General features: G+C 46.3%; 1 protein-coding gene across 2 annotated transcripts in view; it reads right to left on the bottom strand.

Moving 5' to 3' along the window:
- LOC144830089 (17-beta-hydroxysteroid dehydrogenase type 6-like) overlaps window positions 1-24,045 on the bottom strand; it is a 137,023-nt gene that overhangs the window by 40,068 nt on the left and 72,910 nt on the right. For both annotated transcript variants that reach the window (XM_078688883.1, XM_078688881.1), the window contains exon 3: window positions 1,326-1,584. In XM_078688883.1, coding sequence (XP_078545009.1) covers window positions 1,326-1,584 — 259 coding nt within the window. The remainder of the gene's footprint in view (window positions 1-1,325; window positions 1,585-24,045) is intronic.

A 24,045-nucleotide genomic window follows, 5' to 3' on the forward strand; every position in this document is an offset into this window, starting at 1 on the left:
TGCCTGTAGATGATCTGTCTTAATAAAGATAGAAATAGCAAGCCTATCCCATAGGAGGAGCTGTCTGCCAGGATGGACAAGAGTAGTGGGTTATGGAGCAGTTCTGGCCCACCCACTGGAGACTCACAAGAACATGACCAATGTGCTTCTGTCTAAGAGACTGTCACTGCATCTGGAGGATTCGCAGCGCTGCCAAAGTGTATCCGAGTGGATCGCCTGAAGTGTCCCCGAACAGACCCGTGCAGCCCACAGCATTTACCCAAGGGTGCTCAATCAACCTGCTCTGCTGAAGAACTGACAGTTGCTAAGCCCAAGAGTACACAAGTCCAATTTAACTCTGTTTGCTAAATTGCTGCCTCAATGCTGGTGTACACTTTATGACTTATGTGCTTAACCGAAGTGTGCCCTATCTGACTTTGGCATGGCAGCCCAGCTGTGAGGCTCCTAAAAGCATCCCAACTTATTATTGCTGGACTAAAGACCAAAAGCAGACTCCATTGCTTTCTCAACCCCTGGGAGGTCAGCAGCACTTCTCTTTAATGGAGATAAGCACTGTATTGAACAATCAAGTTATTACCCTACTGAGTGTTTGTTAAGTTATGAGTTTGTTGTACCCCCCATAATAACCAGCCTGAGAAGCCTGTGACTGCTCACCACCTCCAATGAAAGCCAAGCGCTGAATGGTACATACTTGATCCAATTTGTAGAGCAATTGTAGGAAGGGCCCGAGACGTGAGAGGCAAACATCCCCAGGCCCAACAGCTAAGGCCCATGAGAGCCTGCCTGCCCAATGGCCCTCTAAACAGGGTCTGACAAATGGTCAACTTCAGTAACACCTGTAAACATGACTATTTTTGAGAGATTATACAGAAATATTCAATGGATGTGGAGAGAAATCCAAGAAAGCTGCTGTCCTAAGTTCCCACACTCTCATTACAAGATAGCTGCTCAGGATCTGTGAAAACCATACTGAAATAACAAAGATGCTAAACTTTGAAAGACATCAGAGAGGGTAAAATGAGGTTTTTGTAGCACTGGAAAAGATGATAAAGAATGTATGGACTTCATTCTTCTTTGAGAGGTGCATGCAACTCGCCGACAGTAAGGCTGCTTGGTTTTCGCCTTCTATAGGATCAAGTCTATTTCTAAATGCATCCCATTTTAGCCCACAATGGTATTTATCCTTTGGTGATAATTCTGTGAAAACAGTTGAAAGGGAAAACAAAATAAGTTGTACCTCCGGCTCCAACCTGCATTGCTGAGCAATGATTAAACCGAATGTTAACAATAACTTCAGTTGGCCAGCCAGTTACTCTCTTACTTACCTGAGGCTGTCTGAGAAGGCCTCAACTCCATATTTGGAAGGGCTGTACCCTCCACCAAAGAATGCTACCCTGCCCAAACCGCTGCTCATATTGGTGATCCTGCCCTTGGCCTGCCTCATGAGGGGCAGAAGATTCAGGGTCACCTCGATCATGCCAAGCAAGTTCACGTTGATCACTTTCTCGTAGTCCTCTTTGGTCAGCCACTCATTGAGAGCCATGGGGAAGCCAATCCCGGCATTGTTCACCAGACCCCAGAGTCCTGGTGGGAGAGAAGAGAGATACATGGTTACAAATGGAACTGAAACCAGAAGCTTAGTGGTGTGTTTGGAAATGGTGACAAGAGCAGGCAGCAGATTGTGGGATTGGCTTGGACTGAACACAGTCCTCCTTCCTTTAATGTAACCAAGATATCCAGCTCTAAAAAGCCCAATCCATCCCACACTGAGCTGGGCACGTCAGAGGGCCTAGACTTAAGAGTGCTCCATGAGGCTCATTACTGAGCCCACGGCCTCTGTCCTTCCTGGAAGCCTGTAAATGTAAATGTGTAGCACCACCCTTTCCTCCATCTCCCTCTTGAGCTGTGTTAATTCCACACTTTCTTTATCTTTTGTAAAATACTATCCAAGGCACAAGAATCCAGCAAGTGTGAATGGATAAGCCACTGTCAAAGGTAGATGCAAGTGTAGCCCTCGCAGCCTGGAGACTGCTAAGGATTGATTGTATTGTTCTGGGTGCATTGAGGGTCACTTTACTTTGAAGGGCCAGAGATCTTGTAATACCAACATAGTGTAATTGTTGTAGGTATCTAAAGTGAAAGTATGTAAGGTTGTGTTATTTGTCTGTGCTGGACTGACTGATTGTGCTTTAAGCCTCTACACGTGTTCCATTAATCAGTGTTCTGATTGGACACATTTAGCATGTAGGAGAGAGGAGTATGTCTTGCCCAGCTTCAGTCTATGTTACACCTAGTCTGTGCAAGGAACACTTACATTCAGACACTATGCACAGCATGGTAAGCAGCAGTGTAAAGAGAGTTTAGCCAATTAATGAGTGTGCATTTGCAATGTGTAGGGTTAAATCTTTTTATTGTTTTAAGAAAGGTGCAAATCAACAACCCACCTACATTCACAGGCCAGTGGGGGGGAATGGAATTAGGACCAGTTAGACTAGTTGAAGAGGACAGGGAGAAGTATATAAGGAGAGATCGTAGGGGGCAAACAGAGAGGTGATATATACTTGACAAAGCCTAACCAATACCCATAGAAGAGTTGTTTATACAAAGAGGAGGTCAAAAGACAAGAAGGTAGATACGTCAATCAGCCGTGTGGGCCAGTTGTGTGAGGCGGAATTGATGGAGAATAACAGGGCAGGTCAGTTCCCTAAATTATCCCGCTATAAATCTAATACTAGATTCCCATGATTTATTAAACCGCGGTAGTGTATGTGTCACAGTCGCCGTCAGCTTTTCCATTCCCAGGAGTTCCCATAGTTTGTGAAGCCAATCCAACTTCGTCAGGACAGCATTGGGGCGCAATAAAACAACAACACCTCCTTGGCGGCAGCAAGGGTTAATGTGATGGCTCACCTTTGTGCATGGACTTCATCAGTATCAGCTAGGACCTGAATTGTTGGACACTGCCAAAGTAAATGTGTAAGAGTACCCACTTGGCCACACTGTTTCCAGCAATGGGGATCCCCACCCAGTTTCCACTAAGCTATTCTAGGGGGATTATAGTACCAATAATGGACTATTTTGAGGAACATTTCATTTCACGCTGTACTGTAGGCTGAAACTCTGGCCCTATGCACTATGTAGTACCATTCCTTGAGACTCTCCTTTCTGTTTCCCACCTACGCTGTACCGCTGACTTGTGTGCATTATGGGAGTAAGTAAGAAGGTGTAGATATCCAAAACAATGCGTTTGTCTGATTGTCATGACATGAGCCATTTCTTGAACATGGTAAGTGAGCGGCTAGCATATGGGCGAACGTGAGGTCGCAAGATCCAATGGCGGAGAGCGAGATATTACCGATAAGTGTTGGAGGGAAGGTCACAATTAGAGTAAAGTTTGGGGAAGTCCATCATTCTGTAAGCATCAAAAAAAATTCCCCACCCTCTTACAGTTCGCTTCCTGCCCTTTGATATGAGTAGTGCCCTGTGACGCCGAAGGGAAAACTGAATCCCCTATAAATGGGGTTAGGGGCAATATACACAAGGAGAGACTTTTGCATTTATTGAATCCTCTCCCACACTCCCATTGTGGGTTTAGTGACAGGTGAGATGTAGATCCCAAGTGGACAATGTCTCTTGGTAAGCCAAGGCACCTTCTAAATGTGTATCCGTGCGACTGCCTGATCGATGAAGCACCAGTACTTCTCAGAGCTTGCAGTGTTCCACTCCACCATGTAACATAGCTATGCAGCCAGATAGCTTTAAATGGGGATGCTCAATCCCCCATCATCTTGGCTCAGGTAGGCCTGTTTTCATGCCATGCACACTTTCTTCCATGCCTGCATAAAATAATCTATAAGGTGTTGCACTTTACCCAAGATGTGCAGGGCGCTGTAAGGGCAGTGTATGCATGACAGAGGATTCTAGGGAGCAAGGTCATCTTGACTGCTACGAGTCTACCCAGCCACGATAGCATATATCTCTTCCACAAGGATAGTTCCATTCAGGCTTTAAAGAGGTAGGTGGCGAAGGTCTCTCAGATGTGCGATTTGTCGGGAAGATGTATCTGAAGCCCCAGGTATTTAACTCCCTTAGTGGCCCACTCAAAGCGAGCACGATCCTCTTTGGAGACAGTTAAATTAACAGCCTGTGTTTTCTGGAGGGTAATTTTGAATCCGGAGGCTTGCCCAAATTCCTCCATTTTGTGTAGGAGAGGAGGTAGAGAAGTGAATGGTTGTGTCACTGTAAGCATGACATCATCGGCATAAAGTGGGAATTTATATTCTTTGTTCCCCATTGGAATGCCCGCTCTGGAAGGGTGCCAACATATTCTTTCAGTGAAGGGTACCATACAAAGAGCTTAAGTCCACTCCAGATATGAAGCCATACATGACGTGGCCCTTGTCGACTCACGAGCGGTTTTTATTAACTAGGTTCCGCCTTGATTATTTTCATCTTTTATTAGCCGCTCCGAGGGGGTACCACAAAGGACAAGTGTTAGCACTCTGTGGCTGCGACAATCTGTCTCCTCAGGACCTGCTGCACTTTGTATTCTTTTGCAGTTTTTATGATGCCACCCAGAGGTTTTTTTTTAAAAATAATTTTTAAAAAAGTTACATTTTAGACAGGTTCGCCCGCTCTTTATTTTATGCAACTTCTAAAGCCAGAGTGTATACCATTTGTGGTTGCTTTCTTGAAATCCTGTTACAGGTATAGAAACTATGTGGACCCCTAAAAATTGGTTAATGTTTTTCACCAAGAGATCCCCCAAACCCTCGATGATGTGCCAATTGAATCCTTCTTATTCTTTTTTTAAATCTGTGCCTTTTGTATGTATTGGGAGATTTTTACATAATGTAATGATATTCATATTTGTGGTTTTTATATTTTTAAGTATGAACTGTGAACTTTTGTGGTTTTCAAATATGTAAACCGAATAAAGTATATTTTGAAGTTTGAACAGTCTGTGTTTTCTGGAGGTTAATTTTGAATCCGGAGGCTTGCCCAAATTCCTCCATTTTGTGTAGGAGAGGAGGTAGAGAAGTGAATGGTTGTGTCACTGTAAGCATGACATCATCGGCATAAAGTGGGAATTTATATTCTTTGTTCCCCATTGGAATGCCCGCTATGGAAGGGTGACAACATATTATTTCAGTGAAGGGTACCATACAAAGAGCAAACAGCAAAGGAAACAATGGACAGCCCCGACAGGTGCCCCCCCCGACCCACTGAATGATTGGGTCAATAACACATTGACTCTTGCCTTGGCCTCAGGAACTGCATAATTGCTGCCTATCCAATGGCAGAATCTCTCTCCCAGACCAAATTTGACAAGTACTAATTGGAGGTAGGGCCAATGTGTACGGTCGAAGGCCTTTTTGAAATCAACTGACAAAAGAAGTGCAGGTTGCATCTTGTTGAGGGGATGGCAAAGGCATTTGGGGTGTCACCTCAGCTTTTCTCAGGGATGAACCCAGTTTGATCATGGTCAATAAGGCCTTGCATGTACAGACCTAGGCAGGATGCTGTAGCGTCTTGCTACAAATAAATACAGACACTTCTGGTGGTAATAACTGGAGCTTTATTATCTCTGTCCAGTACCTTCCCTGTCCCTACTCTAACTGCCCTCATCCTGTCCCTGCTCCGCCTCTTCCTTTCCCTGACCACCTAGCTCCTCCCACCCAGCTACTAGACTGCTAACACATAACAGATGCTAGTGAAAATGTTTATGTCAACATTTATGAAAGAGATGAGTCAGTAAGAGGTGGAGTACACAGAATAATTTCCAGATTTGGGGAGGAACGCAACCATGGCCATCCTCGTGGAAGCTGAGAGAGCATTAGTGTCACTGTAGGAGTTGTAAAGGTGTGCTAAGAAAGGGGCAAGTATGGCTGCAAAAGCCTTATAGAAGTCAGAGGTGTAACTGTCTTTTTGGGGGGCTTTACCCGAGGGCAACCTTTGTATGGCCTTTAGGACCTCCTCAAGGCAAATATATTTATCCACTTTGGAAGGTTCACTTTTAGGGAGTTGGGTTAGTGCTGTTTGGGCTATATATGCTGCCATGGCATCTTCGTTGAGCACCTCTGCAGTGTATACAGTAGAATAAAATCTGGCGTATTCCTCTACCAACTGGTTGTCTTGATAAACTCAATCTGCCTGTGACCCTACAATCTCGGACACCTGTTATTGGATGGTTTGGGCACGAAGCAGCTCTATAAGGAGCCGGGCCAATTTATTGTTCACTGTGTAAAATTTCTATCTTGTGCCTGGCAGTGAATACTCCATTTTATCAATATCAAATGCTTTAAGTTGCTTGTGAGATGCTGTGAGTTGGCGAATCGCTTTAAGGGATCCAGTGCATAAATTACCCCTCTCAGTTCCTTTATTTCCCCTTTGAGTTGCATGCTCTTGTCCCTCCTGTCCCTATTTAGTCTAGTTGATGTAGCAATAAAGTGACCTCTTACAACTTCCTTTAAGATATCCCACACCAAAGCTATGGGCGTATCACTTGTGTCATTGGAATCCAGGAAGGCACAGATTATATCAGTGATTTTGGGAATGTTAGCTTCATATGGGAGTAATTTCTGATTTAGGCGCCAGATGCATTGCCTAGGTATCTCCTTGGGCAGCTGCAGTGTGAGAGTGATAAGTGAAAGGTTGGACAGGGCCGCTAACCCAATGTTAACCGATGCAGTGGCTAGGGTGAAGAGAGGGAAGTGAGAAAGATGTCTGCTAACCCCATGTCAGACAGTCACTTCAGATTTGCATCTGTAAGTGTTCCTAGTTGCCCTGTTTTCTTTGTCGACCTATCCAGTAAGGCATCACCAACTAAATGAAAGTGACCCCCTATTAGTTTGTCTTAATCTGATGTGGTCGTCAAACACCCAAGTGCATTTTTAAGAAAGGTTTCTTGGTGGTCGTTTGGAGCATACCCAGAGGCAATCGTGAAAGTATAACCCCTAACCTCCAATTGAACGGAGATTAGGCTGCCAGGCAATTCCTATTGTGTCTTTAAACCTTCTCTGAAAAGTGTGGGGCTAACAATATTGCCACCCTCACCTTCTTCCAGGGCCCTGAAGAGAAAAACTGATGGTCAAACCAACGTGAACTCAAACGTTTCCAATCTGAGCGGAGTAGATGTGTTTCTTGTAGCAAGCAGATATTACATTTAGAATCCCTGAGAAACAAGAGAAGTGCTAGTTGCTTCGCTGGGGCATTGAGACAATGTATGTTGAAGCTTAGTATTTTAATCATGAGCCAGATTGCGGTGGTGTGCTAGGGTAGATGGGGCATAGAGACAAGTGTTATACATTCCTCCATGTAATTTGACAGAGAGAAGCAGGTAAAGTGCAGTAGTCAAAAAGAAAGGGTTGTCAAGTGGAAGTAAGGAGAGTCATTCAAAGCCAGAACTATGACATATTCCCTTTCTGGGAGCATAACAAACCATAAACAAAGTGATCATGACTCTGGCAAAATTCAAGTCAATCAAACATTGCAGCCAGACGAGCAGTGGAGTCTCGCCAGCCACTATAAGAGTTAACATTAGCAATAGTGAATATGGGAGAGGAGGTGGAAAAAGGATCTAACAAACAGGAAAAACAATACAAAAAAGTTCCCACTCTCAGGAAATAATATCACCATTCAGTGAGGGTCCAAGTGCTAGGCAACCATTTATTTCTTCACCACTAAGTGGATGGGTGTGGGACACCAACACATGGAGGCCCATTTCCTAATGAACACCATATCGACTGGGCCAGACCGGGCACCTGGATCTCATCACAAACTGGAGCTGCTCATCAGCCGTATTCGACCATCTCTGCTGCAGAGTATTAGTCCTTTTCATTGTCTGATGCGCTACCCTACAGCTGAAGCGGTCGCAGAATCACCTCTTGCTCCTTACAACTCTCAGATGCCAATGACTTCGCCTGTGATGCTCTCAAGTTATGATGCAGACGTTTTGACCTAGCGCTTGAGGATGACGGGAACTGAGTCCGTGAGCAGTGAGTCTCATCCCCCGACAGAATATCAATGCCTAGAATGTACTGCACTTCTTCCATAGTGCAGATGGTGTTGGATTCTTGATTCCAGACAAAAACTATGTGGAAAGGGAGTCCCTATCAAGAGGGAATTTCTTTCTCATGCAGGCTGTTGCAGCTGTCAGTGCCTTATGTCGCTGGAGGGTAAGTAGAGAAAGATCCTGGTAGATACAAATGTTTGTGCCCTCAAAGTTTATGACAGGCAGGTCTCGGACTGCAGACACGATCAAGTCTTTCTGCTTATTGGAATATAGACATATAACTGAAAATGCCCTGTGGCAGCCCCAGGGTCTTTGCTAGCCATCCCGCTCTAGGAGTGTGTTCTCACAGAATATCTTTGTCCCCAATTCTGAAGCTACATGTTTAGAGAGCCTTGCCACATAGCCCTCCAGTTTCCCGCATCCGCTTGTACTAGTATCCCTCTAATAAGGATATTGGATTGACGGAACCGGTTTTCCAGATCATCGAGGTGGTAGCACAACTCCTCATTCTTGTCTTTAAGTTCTAGGAGTTCTTGGGTTGTGGAGTTCTTCATCCCTCCGATCACCAGAGCATTCCAAGGTATAATTCGGTCCCCCATCTCACCCAGACCCATCTTGAGGCCTTTGATATCTGCTGCAACGTCGTGTTTGAGTACCGCAGTATTGTTGCGCACTGTTCCAAAGAGTTGTTCCAGCAATGTACCCGTCACTGGTTCCTCCAATGGAAGTGAGTCTGTGGCGGGGCTGCCTCTTGGGTGGAGGGTGATGGTGGTGTATCTGCCCGAATGTCCGGTTTCTTATTGGAAGGTTTGTTCAAGAGGTTCTGGATGGTAGCATCCTTCTTCAAGCGATTGGCAGCCATCTTTTATGTGAGGGGGTGCTCCAAAGCCTGTGCAGAAGCACAGAGGGCCCGGGCTAGTCAGGGAACACCAAGAGGCCCAGCTGCACAGCTTAAGCGAAGTATGCATGGCCACAGGTCTTTAGAAAACAAACAGTGTGGCGAAAGAAGCAGTGGTTGGCACCAGTGCCCTGATGTAGATGTAGCCAACCGTGTTTCAATATGGGCCATAGCCTCCCCTCAGCTTCTGACCAATGATGCACAGGCCCAGGTCATGAGCTCCCCTAAAAAGGAAGGGTGGCCCTCTTCAATCCAGACGCCCCACTGCCAGTTAGGAGCTAAGAGCTGCCAGGGATGGATGCAGCCCACAATATGGAAGTGTCTCAACTCTAATATACTGGCACTGCAAGTCCTCCACACACCACCTCCGCGCTGATCGAGGACCATTTAGAGGACTCCAGTGAATGACTCACAGGGCTGCTAAGATCCTCCATGGGATGGGCCCGGCCGGCCGGCTGGGCCCAGGTACCCACACTTACCCGGGTGCAGAGGATTAGCTTCTTTGTCTGTTCTCCAATGTCAGGGATTTCCCCTAGCGGCCTCTGCAGCGTCCGGATGCCGGGTCATAGAGTGCAGTGGTGTAGATTAGAGCGCCTCATAGTAGAGTGTAGTGGCGCAGAGTAAAATGGTGCAGAGCAGAGTGGCAAAAAGTACAGTGGCGAAGAATGCAGTGGTGCAGAGTAGATTGTCGAGTGCAGTGGTAAAGATTGGGGCAGATTAGAGTATAGTAGTGTAGAGTGTGGAGGTGTAGAATGGAGTGGCGCAGAGTGCGGTGGTGTAGAATGGAGTGGCGCAGAGTGCGGTGGTGTAGAATGGAGTGGCGCAGAGTGCAGTGGGGTACAGTGCAGTAGTGCAGAGTAGAGTGGCAGAGTGTTCAGTGGCGGAGAGTGCAGTGTTGCAGAGTAGAGGGTGAGAGTGCAGCGGTGACCAGTAGAGTACAGTGCAATGGCCTAGAGTTCAATGGCCTAGATTACAGTGGTGCACAGTAGAGTGCAGTAGAGGAGAGGGCATTGGCATAGAGTGCAATGGCGTAATGTGCAGTTGTTAAGATTAAAGTCACTTAGGGCCAGATGTAGGTAGCCAAATACCGGTCGGTAACGGCCGATTTCGGCCGTTACCGACCAGTATTTGGCTTTTGAGATGTAGGTGGGTCGTTATTGACAGAATCGGTATATTTTCCAATTCGGTAAATTTACCACTTCGTTTTTTTACCGAATCGGTAAAAATACAGATTCTGTAAATCCATATACAGGTGGCACAGTTTGCAATGCCACAGGCCCTTAGGAATTCTTATTTTACCACCCAATCCTATTGGGTGGTAAAATACCGAATTCCAGTGTACATGCACATCTGTGCATGTACACCTATGCCATGTGACACACAGACATGCCCTTAGGGCATGTATGTGTGCCACATGGCACACAAGCCTGCAATTGGGGTGCTACAGGGTGTCAAAGTGACACCCCGTTCCCCCTGCCAGGATTCGGTATTTACCGATTCTGTAAATACCGATTCTGTATTTCCCATTGATTCCTATGGGCTTCAAGGCCCATAGGAATCAATGCGAAATACCGATTCGGTATTTACAGAATCGGTAAATACCGAATCTTACCGATTCGGTAATTGAAAAATAAGATTTACCTACATATGCCTCCTTCCTATTTACCTACTCTTAAATACCGAATCAGTATGATTCGGTATTTAAGAGTCGGTAAATAGGATTTACCTACATCTGGCCCTTAGAGTGCAGTGGTGTAGAGTACAGAGGCGTAGAGCAATGGTGTACAGTGGTGTAGAGTACAGTGGGGCAGGGTAGATTAAAGTAGCATACAGTAGATTGGTTTAGAGAACAGGGGTTAGAGTGGAGTGGTACAGAGTAGAGTGCATTGGGATAGAGTGCATTGTCAGAGTGCAGTGCTGTACAGTGCAATGTAGCAGAGTGGCATAGAGTGGAACGGCATAGAGTGGAGTTGTGTGGAGTAGAGTGTAGTGGTGTAGAATAGAGTGGAATGTAGTGCATTGGCATAGAATAAAGTGCTACAGAGTGGAGTAATGAGGCATAGAGTGAAGTGGCGTAGAGTGGACTATGCATGGTGTGGTGTGGTACGGACAACGCATCTTCAATTGAAATGACCATTACATTTGCACAGACACAGGTTTTACTGATAAACGTATGCAAGGCACAAATGATAATGTGTGGAAATGGTATCAACTGGTGTAGTTATTTGTTTTGATCATATCAGAATTAACAAAAATTTGCTTCATTTGTGCTTTGCTAATTTTGATATACTCTGAAATACTTTCACAGATCATTCTGAGTAATCCCTTTGCTCTACCCCCAGAACGCAGCAATATTGTCAGATAAATCCTCTTACTTTGAAGTCAGGGAAAGAAAAGTAAACACCAAGCTCACTCAGAACACCGCCTGACATTTAACCTCTGTCTTTGATGCACAGCAAATGTGACAAGATAAGAACAAGATTTACAGGCCTGTTTACAGAAAGGAGCACTGGTGGGAGAATACAAGTAGAGGTAATGTGAAAATTCTTAGCTCCTTGGGAGGGACCAACTGAACCAGGACAGCCTAAAGCAAATAATGCCAGGAAATAGAAACCAGAAAATGTGAGTTACAAACCACAAAACCAGTGGTAGGCTACGGGTGGAATGCATTCAAAGGCACAGGAAAGGTTACAAAACCAGACTGCTGCACTGTCTGGTAGTCTTCAACCTAAAAGGGGGAGTTTAAGGCTTGGCAAAAATGTTTAAATGCCAAGTCAACATGGCAGTTTAAAAGTACATACATGCTGCAATGGCAGGCCTGGGACATGTTTTAAAAGGCTCCTTGAGTGGGTGTCACAATAAGAGTTGCAGGCTTACTAGTAACATTAATTTACAGGCCCTGGCCACAGATAGTACCACTTTCCTAGGGACTTACAAATATATTATATATTTCCATTAGTTACAAAGCCACTGTAATCATGTTGTATGGAGAGAGCACAAGCACATTAGCACTGGATAGCAGAAGTAAAGTGCAAAGAGTCCTAAGACCAACAAAACAAATTCTGGAGAAAAATTGGAAGAGGAAGGCAATGTTTGGTGATGACCCTACAGAAAGGGCTAAGTCCAATCCAACACCCCTCCAGCCTGAAGCCAGGGGAGACTGATCAGTACCTTGATGGACTTCCATGCTTAGGCAACAGAACATAGACACCTCCCCCCTACTGCAGATGCCTCCGCCAGTTCTGTGCCCCTCTGAATTCAGTTGGACGCCTCTGTCTGCACTCTCTTCTTACTCTTGCAGTGGCTTTAATCTTTCACGTCTAGATTACTGCAAAAGTCTCCTGGTAGGGGCTAATAAATCTACCTTGAAGAATCTACAGGTGGTGTAACATGCAGCAGCTAGACTATTCTTAAAGCTTCCCCGCAGGGCATCAGCCTCAACAGGCCTGAAAACTCTTCACTGGCTCCCGTTACACAAGCTTCTCCTTACGGCATTTAGAGCAATGCACCGATTGGGGCCAGTATATCTCTCTACAAGATTTATACCTTACATGACAAGGAGGACACTTTGATCCACTTCTTCAAACCTCCGTAAAGTACCAAATTTTAAACTCAAAACTAGGGGAGGGAAATCGGCGACTGTGTTAGGGGTAAAGGCTTGGAATTTCAAGCCTTGTAAACTAAGAGCAAAATCTGAAGAGCACTTCAGGAAGGCCCTAAAGACATGGATCTATGGAACATCTGATGAAGCTTGCCTTGCACTCATCTAGATCCTTATCCTTTTACTGCTGAAGCACGTTATCTGGTAGCGCCAGGAGGCTCCTTTGGGAGTGACAGTTTGCACTTTACAAAAGCCACATTTCATTCATTTCATTTCCTGAGCCACTGAACTGACCCACGGGGAACCATTCTCACCTGTGGACTCCATTTGTGCAGCACCTAAACTTAATTTGCTCACAGATGCATTCCAGTAGGCAGACAGAACCACCATAGCCTACAAAGGGATGTGGCCCCTTCCTTCCCTTGGATCATTCTTCTGTCCTCAACCCAAGAAAAACTCTGCCAATTAAAACAGCTGTCAGTGTTCTTCTCTGTTGGTTGCTTTCAGTGTAAAAAGTCGGCACCAGGCCATCCAAGGGCCTTTGCCCTCTGTAGTTTTTTAGAGTGAGGGACAACTGTCCCACATGTTAAGAACCTTTTTTCCACTCTCCTTCCCACTAGTCCAGGGGTGGTAGCCTGAGACTAGTCACACAGCCCAGGATCTGTACCCGGAGGCTCAATAAGAGTCCGGTGCAAGGGCGGCTCCCCATTATGGTGGAGGTGCCCCCCCCTGCTGAAAGCCAGCAGAGGCAACCAACAAAAATAAAATATGTTTATTATTTTATTTTTCGTCCTGCAGGCTGCGAGCCGAGGGAAGGGCGGGCCATCCATAATGATGTTGGAGCTGCAGCACCAGGGAGGAGGGAGGAGTCGTGGGCACTGCTAAGTGTCATGGTGGTTTGGCTGGCTCTATGGTATTGACCAAACCATCATGCGCACTTAGCCTTTCTCCTACCCGAGCTGTGTTGGAAAGCCGGGTGAACAAAAACACGCTCCCAGTCCATGTCTGAGCGCTGAACCAGGGCACTCAGACTAATCCCAGTGCTGCTCTTATGCTGGGAAGAGTATTCTCAGCATGAGAGCAGCGCTGGGATCGGCATCTGGGAGCCTGCACAGTGTGCAACATTTCCTAGACATCCAGGAGGCAAGAATCGGGAGCAAGACAATGGCCATCGGTGCAGGTAAGTGCAATTTTATAGATGTATATTTCTTTTTTTTTAGTTTGTGTTCCTTTTCCCCATCCCACCACTTTGCAATACGTGCAACCTCTATTAGTCAGGGGTGAGCCCTTCGTTCCTCCCTCCCGCCCACCCTCTGCCCCTCCCTCTGGGCCTCCGTACCCTGTGTTTGGGAGTAGTATGCCCAAATGTCACAGCTGTCAGGGCTCACTGGGCAGCCGCCCCTCCTAGCTCTACTATCACTGGTGGCAACTCATTCTCCAGAATACAGTCAATGGGCATCTGGGGACCACCTATGACCCATCTCATGATACCAGGCCATGGGTGGACAAAGACCTGCCCCTGGGACCAAGTTACCCTAAACACCTGACTGGTGAACTGCTTAGAGCAAACCAGCCTTTCCACTACTACCATGGTCTGCTTTCCCCAGTGTCCCTCACACCAGTGACAGGAACCCCATTTACCTTGACCTGGTGGAAGTGACGACTCCCACTCTCGGGGATCACTAGTCTACACTCGGAGTCCACCCCACAACTAACGGAGATTAGGGCATGATCTGCTTCCTGCTCCTGAGGGTTACCTATCCTAAGTCCATAATGGCCACCCCTGCAGAGGTCCCACTAGAGGGTGGTTTCTTTAAAAGACAGAGTCCCCCTCCTTGTGTCCTAGCTGAGAACAGTCATGCAGCAGGTTTGGAAGTGGGGCACCCAGGGGCCCCGCCCAGTAGTACCACCCTCCTTCTCCTCAAAAGGGGCATGGGAACGCTTTCCCTTAGCCTGGGACTAGCTTGTGTCTCCCTTGACCACCTCTTACTCTGTGGGGGGGGGAAATGAACCACCCTTCTTGGACACTCTCGTGCTGAACCAGAGGGCAGACGGCTCAGCAAGCTTCCTGTGGTCAGGAAACTTTCTATATACCAGGTGTTGGTGCATCACTGTAAAACAAATATTGAGCATGTGCTCCCTCTAAATTAGGTTGTACTGCCCAGTAAAATCATCAATTTTGTTAGCCCTCACCCTGCCCTTTAGTGTCTTGCTAGCATAATCTAGAAAATCCACCCAGAACGAATTTAGGAACTTGTTGCGGTCTCTGAACCCCTGGCAGTACTTCTCATGGTTCAGCCCCAAATAAGCAACAAGGATTGCCTTCAAGGGGACATTCCTGATCTGATCCTTTATCTCTAGTGTCAGGAATATGTCCCTCCCCATCATGGGCTTGTGTTTCCAAAAGCTACTCCCCCCAGTATTCACCTGAGACCTTATATACCCTGAGTGCACCTTCATAAGAAGCGAACCACTTGTCTATATCATCTCCCACCACATTGTTAGGTTCCAGCTCCTGGGGTATGCATACTCTCCAGCAGACACTGTTCACAAACTGCCACAGTCACTGTTGGGTCCTAAAGGTTGACTTGTCTTTAGCTCCTGCTCTCTCATGTTTTCTTGTGCTCCAACAGTAGTCTTCTCAGCTAAGGCCCTCTCAGACTTCCCCTTCTCAGCCTCCCTGGCCATTTTATTTTCTTCAGCCTCCAACTTGAGCTTGGCCATCTGCAGTCTATACTCTCTTTCTGTCCTCCTATCTGCCCACTCCTCAGGGCGACAGGTTGCGAAAGGACACAGTGCTTCCTGCTCAGAATGGAATCTCCAATCTTGAGGGTAATTCACTCCCCCCTCAACAAGCTGCAGTCCAAGATCCTCATGTAGGTTCTGCTCTGATCCCTCCACAATTCCCTCTGCCTTCTGGTCATCTGTTGTGACTAGCAACTGGTGGGCCTCTGCCCATGCCCTTAAGGCCTTTTCGAGCGCTGCCTTCCTGGTGCTCTTTTTGACGGGCAGCTCCCTCTCCTGGCAAAACTCCTTGAGCTGAGCTATAGTGTAGCTTTCAAGGTTGGCAAGCTCAAATCCCATCCTTGCAGGTGTAGCCACATACACAGTCAGGTAGAGCAGGAATAAATTAAAAAAAGCAAGAGGCAATCAGGGAGAATTTAAAGCTTTAATTGGTCTTAGATGGTAGTGTACATAAAATCACTGTGTGGTACTGCAGAAACACAAGTCCTTTCCTCCCCGTTGATCACCAAGGTGAGAAATTGGGTTGACGATGGACAGGGGTGTGAGCCCTGGTCATGCAGGAACCACGATACTTGTCAGGGTTAGGCACAAACCAACCCTAAATTAATCTGTGCCCAACCCTCTGGTAGCTTGGCACAGAGCAGTCAGGCTTATCTTAGAGGCAATGTGTAAAGTAGTTGCGCAACATTTCAAACAGTAACACAGTGAAAACACCACACAAAAAGAATCCTACACCAAGTTAGACAATTAGAGTATAATTTAAGAAATATAAAAAGACCAAAATAACATAAATCCAATCAGTGGTACCGGAGTTATGAATTTTTAAAAATGTTAGGTTAAAAAAGCACCAAGAAGCATAAAGCGCTAACTGGGGAGATCTGGTCATGCTGGACTGGGTCATAGTCACATTTTCAGGCTGACTGAAGGGGAACAGCTTAGATACCATCACCAGGGTAGGACTGCTGAAGTTTACCTTCTCAAAAGTCCATGCCAAGAGTCCTGTTTGCATTGGAGGGGGCCGCGAGGAGCAGGGAGAATATTGAGGGAGGCTGCCAGCATACTGTGAAGAGAATGCCAGGCGTCATGGGCGGGCATTGCTGGAGCTTCGCTTTACAGTCCCCACGAGCAGTCCACGCTACAGTGCGAAGAGTCAGGCTGATCGAGCTCTGCACTAAATCACAGTGTGAGCAGCAAGGTCGTGGTATGAACAGGCACAGTCCTGTTGAACCCAAAAGCTTGATTTCAGCCTGCTGAGCTAAACCAAGCTTCCACTTGGGTGTAGGCACAAACTTCAGCAGGTCCAAGGGCTGGTGCAGGATGTTGGGGAGCCTTTTATGTCCCTGAGGCTCAGATAAGAAGGCCAGTAGACTAGCCCATAGAGTCAATATGGTATCTTGGGTTCAAGATGAGGTTGCAGGTCCAGTTCTTCCTCCTGAGGAAAGAGGGCAGCGGGGCAACATTTCTTTCAGAGTAGAAGTTCAGCAAAGTGGCAGCCCTTTTAGCAGCACAGCAATCCTTCCTCTTGGTAGAATATCCAGAGGTCCAGGAGTATACTTAAGAGTTGTTGTCTGAAGTCCCCTTTTTTATAAGTGAGAAGCTTTTAGACAGTTGCTTTGAAGTGCACAGAATATACTAATCCCTTGTCCTGGGTCCAAGCAGGCTGCAGTAACAATGTGGGGTAGTTAGGCCCTTTGTGTGAATGCAGAACACAGGGTATTCAGTTACAGGTGGGGCTGTGCTCAGTTACACCACACCCATCATGTCAGCAGGTAGCACATCCAGGAACACCTAATCCCAATATTGTGTGACTGTCTTTGTGGAATCACAAAGTCTAACTGTCAGTTACACACATTTATGTGATCCAAGACAGGCTACCAGCACAAAAAGGCTAAGAGCAGAAAAATGCCAACTTTCAAAAATTGCCATTTTCAAAACGGTCATGAAAAAAATCAACTTTCCCATTAAAGAGGGTTTATCATTACAATTTCATAGACACCAAACAGGATATTGTTACCTGCTCCCAATTAGAAATTACAGTGTATTAAATGTAATAAGGACTCCCCAATGTTATCCTATGGGAGGGGTAGGCGTCACAGTAGTGAAAAACTGGTTCGGGAGTTTTTCACTCCCAGGACGTGTAAAACTTAAAAGTACATGTCTGGCATTTTAATTACACAGCACCCTGCCCTGCCCTGCCCTATGGCCTACATAGGGTCTACTTTAGGAGTAAAATATATACTGAAAGGGGAGTTTAACCCGTTTACTGCGGCCATTATTTCGGCGCAGTGCGGGCGTTCTAGAGAGTGGGCGGGGCCGCGTCGGCCGTTGAACATTCGCAGCAACAGCCAGGTTGTGCTCCGAACATTCAGCGGCCGACAGCAGCACTGATAGGGTTAAGGCTTGGCGAGACGGGTTTAAATGCCAAGTCAACATAGCAGTTTAACACTCCATTCAGGCTGTAAACACAGGCTTGGGGCCAGTTTTACAGGGCTACTTAAGTGGGTGCCCCAAAAAGTGCTGCAGACCTACTAGTAACATTTAATTTATAGGCCCTGGGCACAGGTAGTGCCACTTTACTACGGACTTACAAATAAACTGAATATGCCAATTGGATAAAAGCCACTATAACCAGGTTTTTAAGAAGAGACAACAAGAGCAGCATATTCTTTCCAAAAGGTAGGTGGCCTGTTTGGTCACCCAAGGAAGTCATTATGTATTCCTTAGAGGCTATCACCCTCTGCCACCACAAAGAAATTACTTGATGCATGTTTTTGCTGCCTAGAGCAAATTGTCAATACAAACCTTATTAATGTCATCGGGAAAAAAAAGTGTGAAACCACGCTTTTCATCTTCCATTGAACCATATATTCATCAATCAATCAATCCATCCATCCATCTAGTCCATCCACGCCATGAATCCAATTGATAGATAAAATCAAAATTATGCATTAATCCATGCACTTATGCACCTTGCTGGACGTTCTTTGGCTCTGTGCAATTACAATTTAGAAAGCTCTTGAGATTATTTCAGGAGAAACCTAATAAAAACAGCAGGGGGCATGGCTAACCACTGAGCATGGTGGCTGCACCTTAAATCCTCCTTTTTCCACGACAGAACCTGGGGGAACCTCCTCCTCAATCCTCCCTCAGAGTGTAGTAGAGCTGATGAGAACCGACAGCCGCAACAGCAACTTTCCTAGACCCTGCTGTCACTGAGAATCGACCTGGGGATCTGACTCCCGACGTCACGGTCTGCTGCGGCTGCCCTGGTAAGGTCTACTGTGGGGCGGTGCTCGGAGGCCTATCACAACTCACAACTAGACTCTGTCTATGGCTGTGTCGCAGCCGCATCACAACGGGCACAGGGACTGCCACCAGAAGCAGAATCCTGTGGCAGCTGAGGCTCCGAGCACTGAAGCACATTGTGGAACGCCCTGTGACGCACCTTCCCGGAGCTTGTGTGCCTGGCCCTTATTGAGACTGTATCCCCCTGTGCGGATATCCTATCCACTCTACACTACTGAGTGACAGGTCCATTGCTACTTCGCAGTCCTGCATCCATTACAGATCACCTGTGGGTACCTGAATTACCTACTGTGGTGCTGTGGCCCGCTCCTTTGTCGATTAGATGGGCCGATTTCACCCGATGTGCAAATTGGCAGTCTCAGGCGGAAGCTTATGAATCTTTGTGTGTTGTAGGCCGAGACGTGGACCACTGACTGTCTGATTAGTGCATGTCCTGTTCTCCTGCCGGAGCCGTATCATCCTTCGACTACACAACACGAGAGTGGTCTTTGTAACCTGACACATCACCAGTTAGAGCAGCGAGTTCACCTTTTATTCCCCTTTACATGAACACAGTCCCATTGCCACTTGACTCAATTATTACACCGGGCACTTCTCCTGCAGTCTGCCCCAGGGTGGCCATTCCTACTGCAATACTGCGCCATAATCATTGCGATGGGGCGTGCAAAGGGAAAGCAACCCGATGTGTCCACTATGGAGACCCCATCCCAGGAAGATGCTGAGGAAGCCTCTCAAACATCCTCGATAAGTTGTGCCCCAGAAACGGCCTTATCTCCTCCCCCTGATAAATTGGACCAAATCCTTCTTGAAATCAGGGAATCGCGTCAATCTCTAGAGCAACAACTTGGCACATTCACTACTGGCCTTACCATCCTGCGTGCTGACCATCATAAACTCTCTGACACAGTCAAAGATCATGCACAGACATTCCTAAACCTTTTACCACAGCATAAGGACCATGCCGACCAGGTGTCACAAATGCAACAGCAATTGACTACACTGCAAGATAGAGTCGAAGATGCAGAGGGGCGAGCCAGATGCAATAATATCCTCATTATTGGGCTACCGAAAAGCTGAGAGGGCCCCAACATGACCCATTTTCTCGAGACTTAGCATGGGAACATACTGCCCCGGGTGGCCTCTCTTCCTACTTCTGTGTGGAGCGTGCACATCGGATCCCTACGGGTAGGCCCACTGCTGGTAAACCCGCCCAGACCACTTATAGCTCGTATCCTTAACTATAGGGATCGTGATCATCTATTACAAAAAAGCCTATGAAAACGCTCCCATACAATATGAAAATGCCCAGACTTCTCTATATCCAGACTATATGGTGCAGGTGCAGCGATAGAGAACCTCATACCAACCACTCAAACGGAAACTTCAGGCCCTACAGTATGCCTTGCTATTTCCGGCATGTCTGAAAATTACTTATAATCAGAAATCTCATTTCTTTGATGACCCTGAAACAGCAAACGATTGGCTTGAGGCCACTCTACCTTCCCAGGCTCTGGACAATATTGACCAACACTTACAACGTGGGTTGACACAAACAAAAAGAACTGGCCCTCGCCGCACTAGGCTGCCGTGCACTTTGTTCACAAAAAAAACAAACACTGGAGCAGGTCCTGCTGGAACGAGATTCGGCGCTGGTGGTGGCTGCCTTCATGCGTGACCCGGCGCAAGTCACGTCCCCAAACCACTCTGAGGACAACACGCTGCCGTCGGACTCTGAGAGCAATGATATCCTGTTCCCCACGATTACCCCGCAGATTGTAAAAGACCTTTACGGCTGACGTTGCAGCTCAGCCCTGCGAATCTCTCAATTAAGGCCTTATTCTGTTATGACGAAGGAAGTAAGACATTATTACTGTATCTATACTCTATGTTTTTTCACCCCAGGTTTCCACTTAGTTTATTTTACTACTGGATCACGCCATGAGTGTAGCTCTGTTTGCAATTGCTTGTGCAGGCTCTGCGTGGGTGCCGCTCCACCCCTTACAGCTACTGCAATGGATTTAGCACTTCTTAGCATATGTTTGGACCAACATAGTTTGACAGTTGGCCCTAGTATTGGGTGTTCTGGTTTATGGAGGGATTGTTGATTCCTGGTGCACTTGATGTCTTGCAGTGTATGGTATTCTGCTTATATCCCGAGGGTAATCCTTTGTTTTGGTTTGATGCGACATGACAGGGTTAGGTAAATATAAAATACTAACATGGAATGTGTGGGGCATGGGGTCTGTTCACAAACGGCACAAAATCTATGCCCAGTTAAATGGGCGAAAAGCCCAAATAGCTCCTATTCAGGAAAGACATGTAACTAGTTTGGAAGTTGAAATATGCGTAAAACATGTAGAGGACAAATTTTTAACACCTCTTACTCTGCCTTCGCAAGGGGGTCACTTATTTGGTTTTGAAACGGGGTACCCTTTGTGCCACTGGAAAAACGGATAGATACAGCTGGGCGTTATGTACTCTTATTAGGCAAACTAGACGGTATCCCAATAGTCCTTTGCAGTGTGTATGCTCCACATTATGAGTAAAATACTTTTCTCACTAATCTAAACATAACATTGATTGATTGGGCGGGATACCCTTGGGTCCTTGGCGGAGACTTTAACTCTGTTTTAAATGTCCACTTAGAGCGCTTTTACCCCCGGTTAGAGGTGCTGTAACCACTAAAAATGCAGAATTCCTTCATGCTTGGGCCATTGATTGGATACTACAAGATGTATGGCGTATACTACATCCCAAAAGCCGGGAATACTCATGTTACTCCCCTTCGCACAAGTTGCACACCATGATTGACAGCATATCTAGTTGCATGTCCTTGCAACCTCAAATTGTTGACTCTACATACCTTTGGGAAAATATTGTCTGACCACAACCCACTTGAAATACTCCTTGAATGGGGAAGGGTTCCTACCCCGCTTCAAACCTGGCGGCTATGGCCACAAACCCTTGAGGACCAGGTTTTTCAAAACACATTATTATTAATTACTTCGCAGAAAATGACATATCCACATCCTCTCGATTAATTGAGTGGGATGCATTTAAAACAGTAATTAGAGATACGGCTATAGGGGCCAATACTCAAGACCCTAGCTTTGGTGGAAAATTCTCTCAATCACCTAGCGACTGCAGCTATTACTCATCCATCTCAACAGGCGCAGCTACAAGAAGCCAGGATTAAACATGCGGAACTCCTTGAACAACTCCGCCTAACCAAATATAATGCATACACGCAATATAGACACAAAGAAGCAGATAAAGCAGGGACTCTCTTAGCTCGCCTTATACGTGATGTCCCCTCCCCTGTCCCGATAACAGAAATGTCCGTCCCGGATGGCTCTGTCATCTCCACTCAAGCAGACATCAACCTGGCGTTCTGCACATATTACAGTAACCTATATAGTGCTCAGTTGCGGCTTCCCCTGAATACATAGCCGCCTTTTTAGATGACCTTACATACCCTAAATTAACAACAGTTGCCCAAACAGAATTGGAAGCCCCTATTACTCAAACTGACATTAAGGAAGCCATCAAGGACCTTCCCAGAAATAAAACTCCTGGTTTGAATGGTTTACCTGCAGAATTGTATTCAGCATTTGCTGTGCAACTCACCCCACGCTTAAAAATTCTCTACAAGACAGCACTTGAGAAGCACGCTCTGCCCTTGAAAAACATGCAAGCGCTAGTTACTTCTATCCCCAAACCAAACAGAGATCCACGTGACATGTCAGGTTACGCCCCCCTTTCATTGTTATCCACTGAGTCTAAAATAATAAGTAAGATTTTGGCCAAGCGCCTCCTTCCCTACTTCCCCAAACTTATCCACATAACCAATGTGGCTTTATACCAGGCCGCAATACCTCCCTAAATATCAGACGTCTCCAATATATTATGGAAACTGCAGCGGACCGCTCTCACACGACTGGATGCATTTCTCTGGATAGGAGACAGGCGTTTGATACACTTGATTGGACTTACATGCCAACTTCTATGGAGAGGTTTGGTATTACCAGAGGTTACTTGAAGTGGGTTGAGCTATTATACTCCGTCCCCACCGCTCGAGCCAGTACTGGCTCTCACATCTCTTCTGCTTTCCCTATAGCCAGGGGTACACAACAAGGATGCCCCTTGTCACCGTTGCGGTTTGTGTTAGCGTAGGAGCCCCTACTCATTAAACTCCACAAAGAGGCTGTAGATCTAGGGATTGTAATTAATAACACCACACATTTAGTGTCCACATTGCAAAATGACATAATACTATACTTTAAGGACCTCACTGCAAGCCTGGAACCTGTTCCGTCTATATTTAAACACGTTGAGCGGATATCAGGCTTGGTCATAAATGCAAATAAATAATATGCTTTTTATATGCGACATAAAGACGCTCCGAACCCAGTGCCTTTCGATACCCCTGTATTAGCAACCGCTTCAGACACCTTTAAGTGTCTAGGGATACAAATTTATAGAACCTCCCAAGACCTTATATATGGTATTCTGCTGAAGGCCATTAGATCACTCCGGATGCAGGTTTCTTTGTGGACCTCACTTCCTCCATCGGGAATCGGCAGAGTAGCCATTCCCAAAATGGTGATGCTCCCTCGTCTCCTATATTTTTTTACCAATCTGCTGATTATCATCTCCACCCATATTTTCCGTACACTTGATACACTTCTATCAGAACTTATTAGGGGTAAGGGACGTAGGAGAGTCAGTCTTGCCAAGTTACAGCTGTAACATAGAGAGGGAGGACTTGGAGCCCCGGATTTTCGAGCTAATTGCATGGCCAGTCAGGTACAGTGGCTATCTGGTGGGACGACATATGCAAGAAACTGGTAATACATCTCAATGTATCGACCGGGGTGCTCTCCACACTTTACTCATGCCCCATATCAGGATCCCACCCACAACCCCCCCTTTGCTCAAGACTGCATTATTGTACTGGAGGAAGACACTTCAATACACCAAAAGGGCCCCCCCCCATACTCTAACATCCCCTTGCTTGGGATACCAACTACTATTGGACTAATCTCGAAAAGAGCTTTTTCCCCATGGACGCAGGAAGGGGTGTCAGCAATTGGAGCACTGGTCATTGAGGAAGCACTGACATATCGTGAGAATTGTATTCATACCCAAGGGGTCCCCAGACCCTTTATCTCCTACACGCAACAGTTTCTGATTACATCAAACTCCGTTGGTCCCCTGACGGGATAGAACCCTCTAAGCATGAACTAGTGAATGCAATATATCTAATGGGAGAAGGACGCCATCTTACTTGCTGGCTATACAAAGGTATTTGGTCACATTCAGGAATACTAAGGAGTCCACTCAATATTAAGTGGTCTCTTGAACTGGGACAGGAATTTACAGACAAAGAATGTTCCTCTGTTTAGGAATTTTTTGAGAAAGTGTCCTGCAACGCTAAATTCAAATATATACAATACATGATATTACATAGGGCATATCTCA

The sequence above is a fragment of the Lissotriton helveticus genome, chromosome 1_1 (genome assembly GCF_964261635.1).
Source record: "Lissotriton helveticus chromosome 1_1, aLisHel1.1, whole genome shotgun sequence".
Lineage (NCBI taxonomy): Eukaryota > Metazoa > Chordata > Amphibia > Caudata > Salamandridae > Lissotriton > Lissotriton helveticus.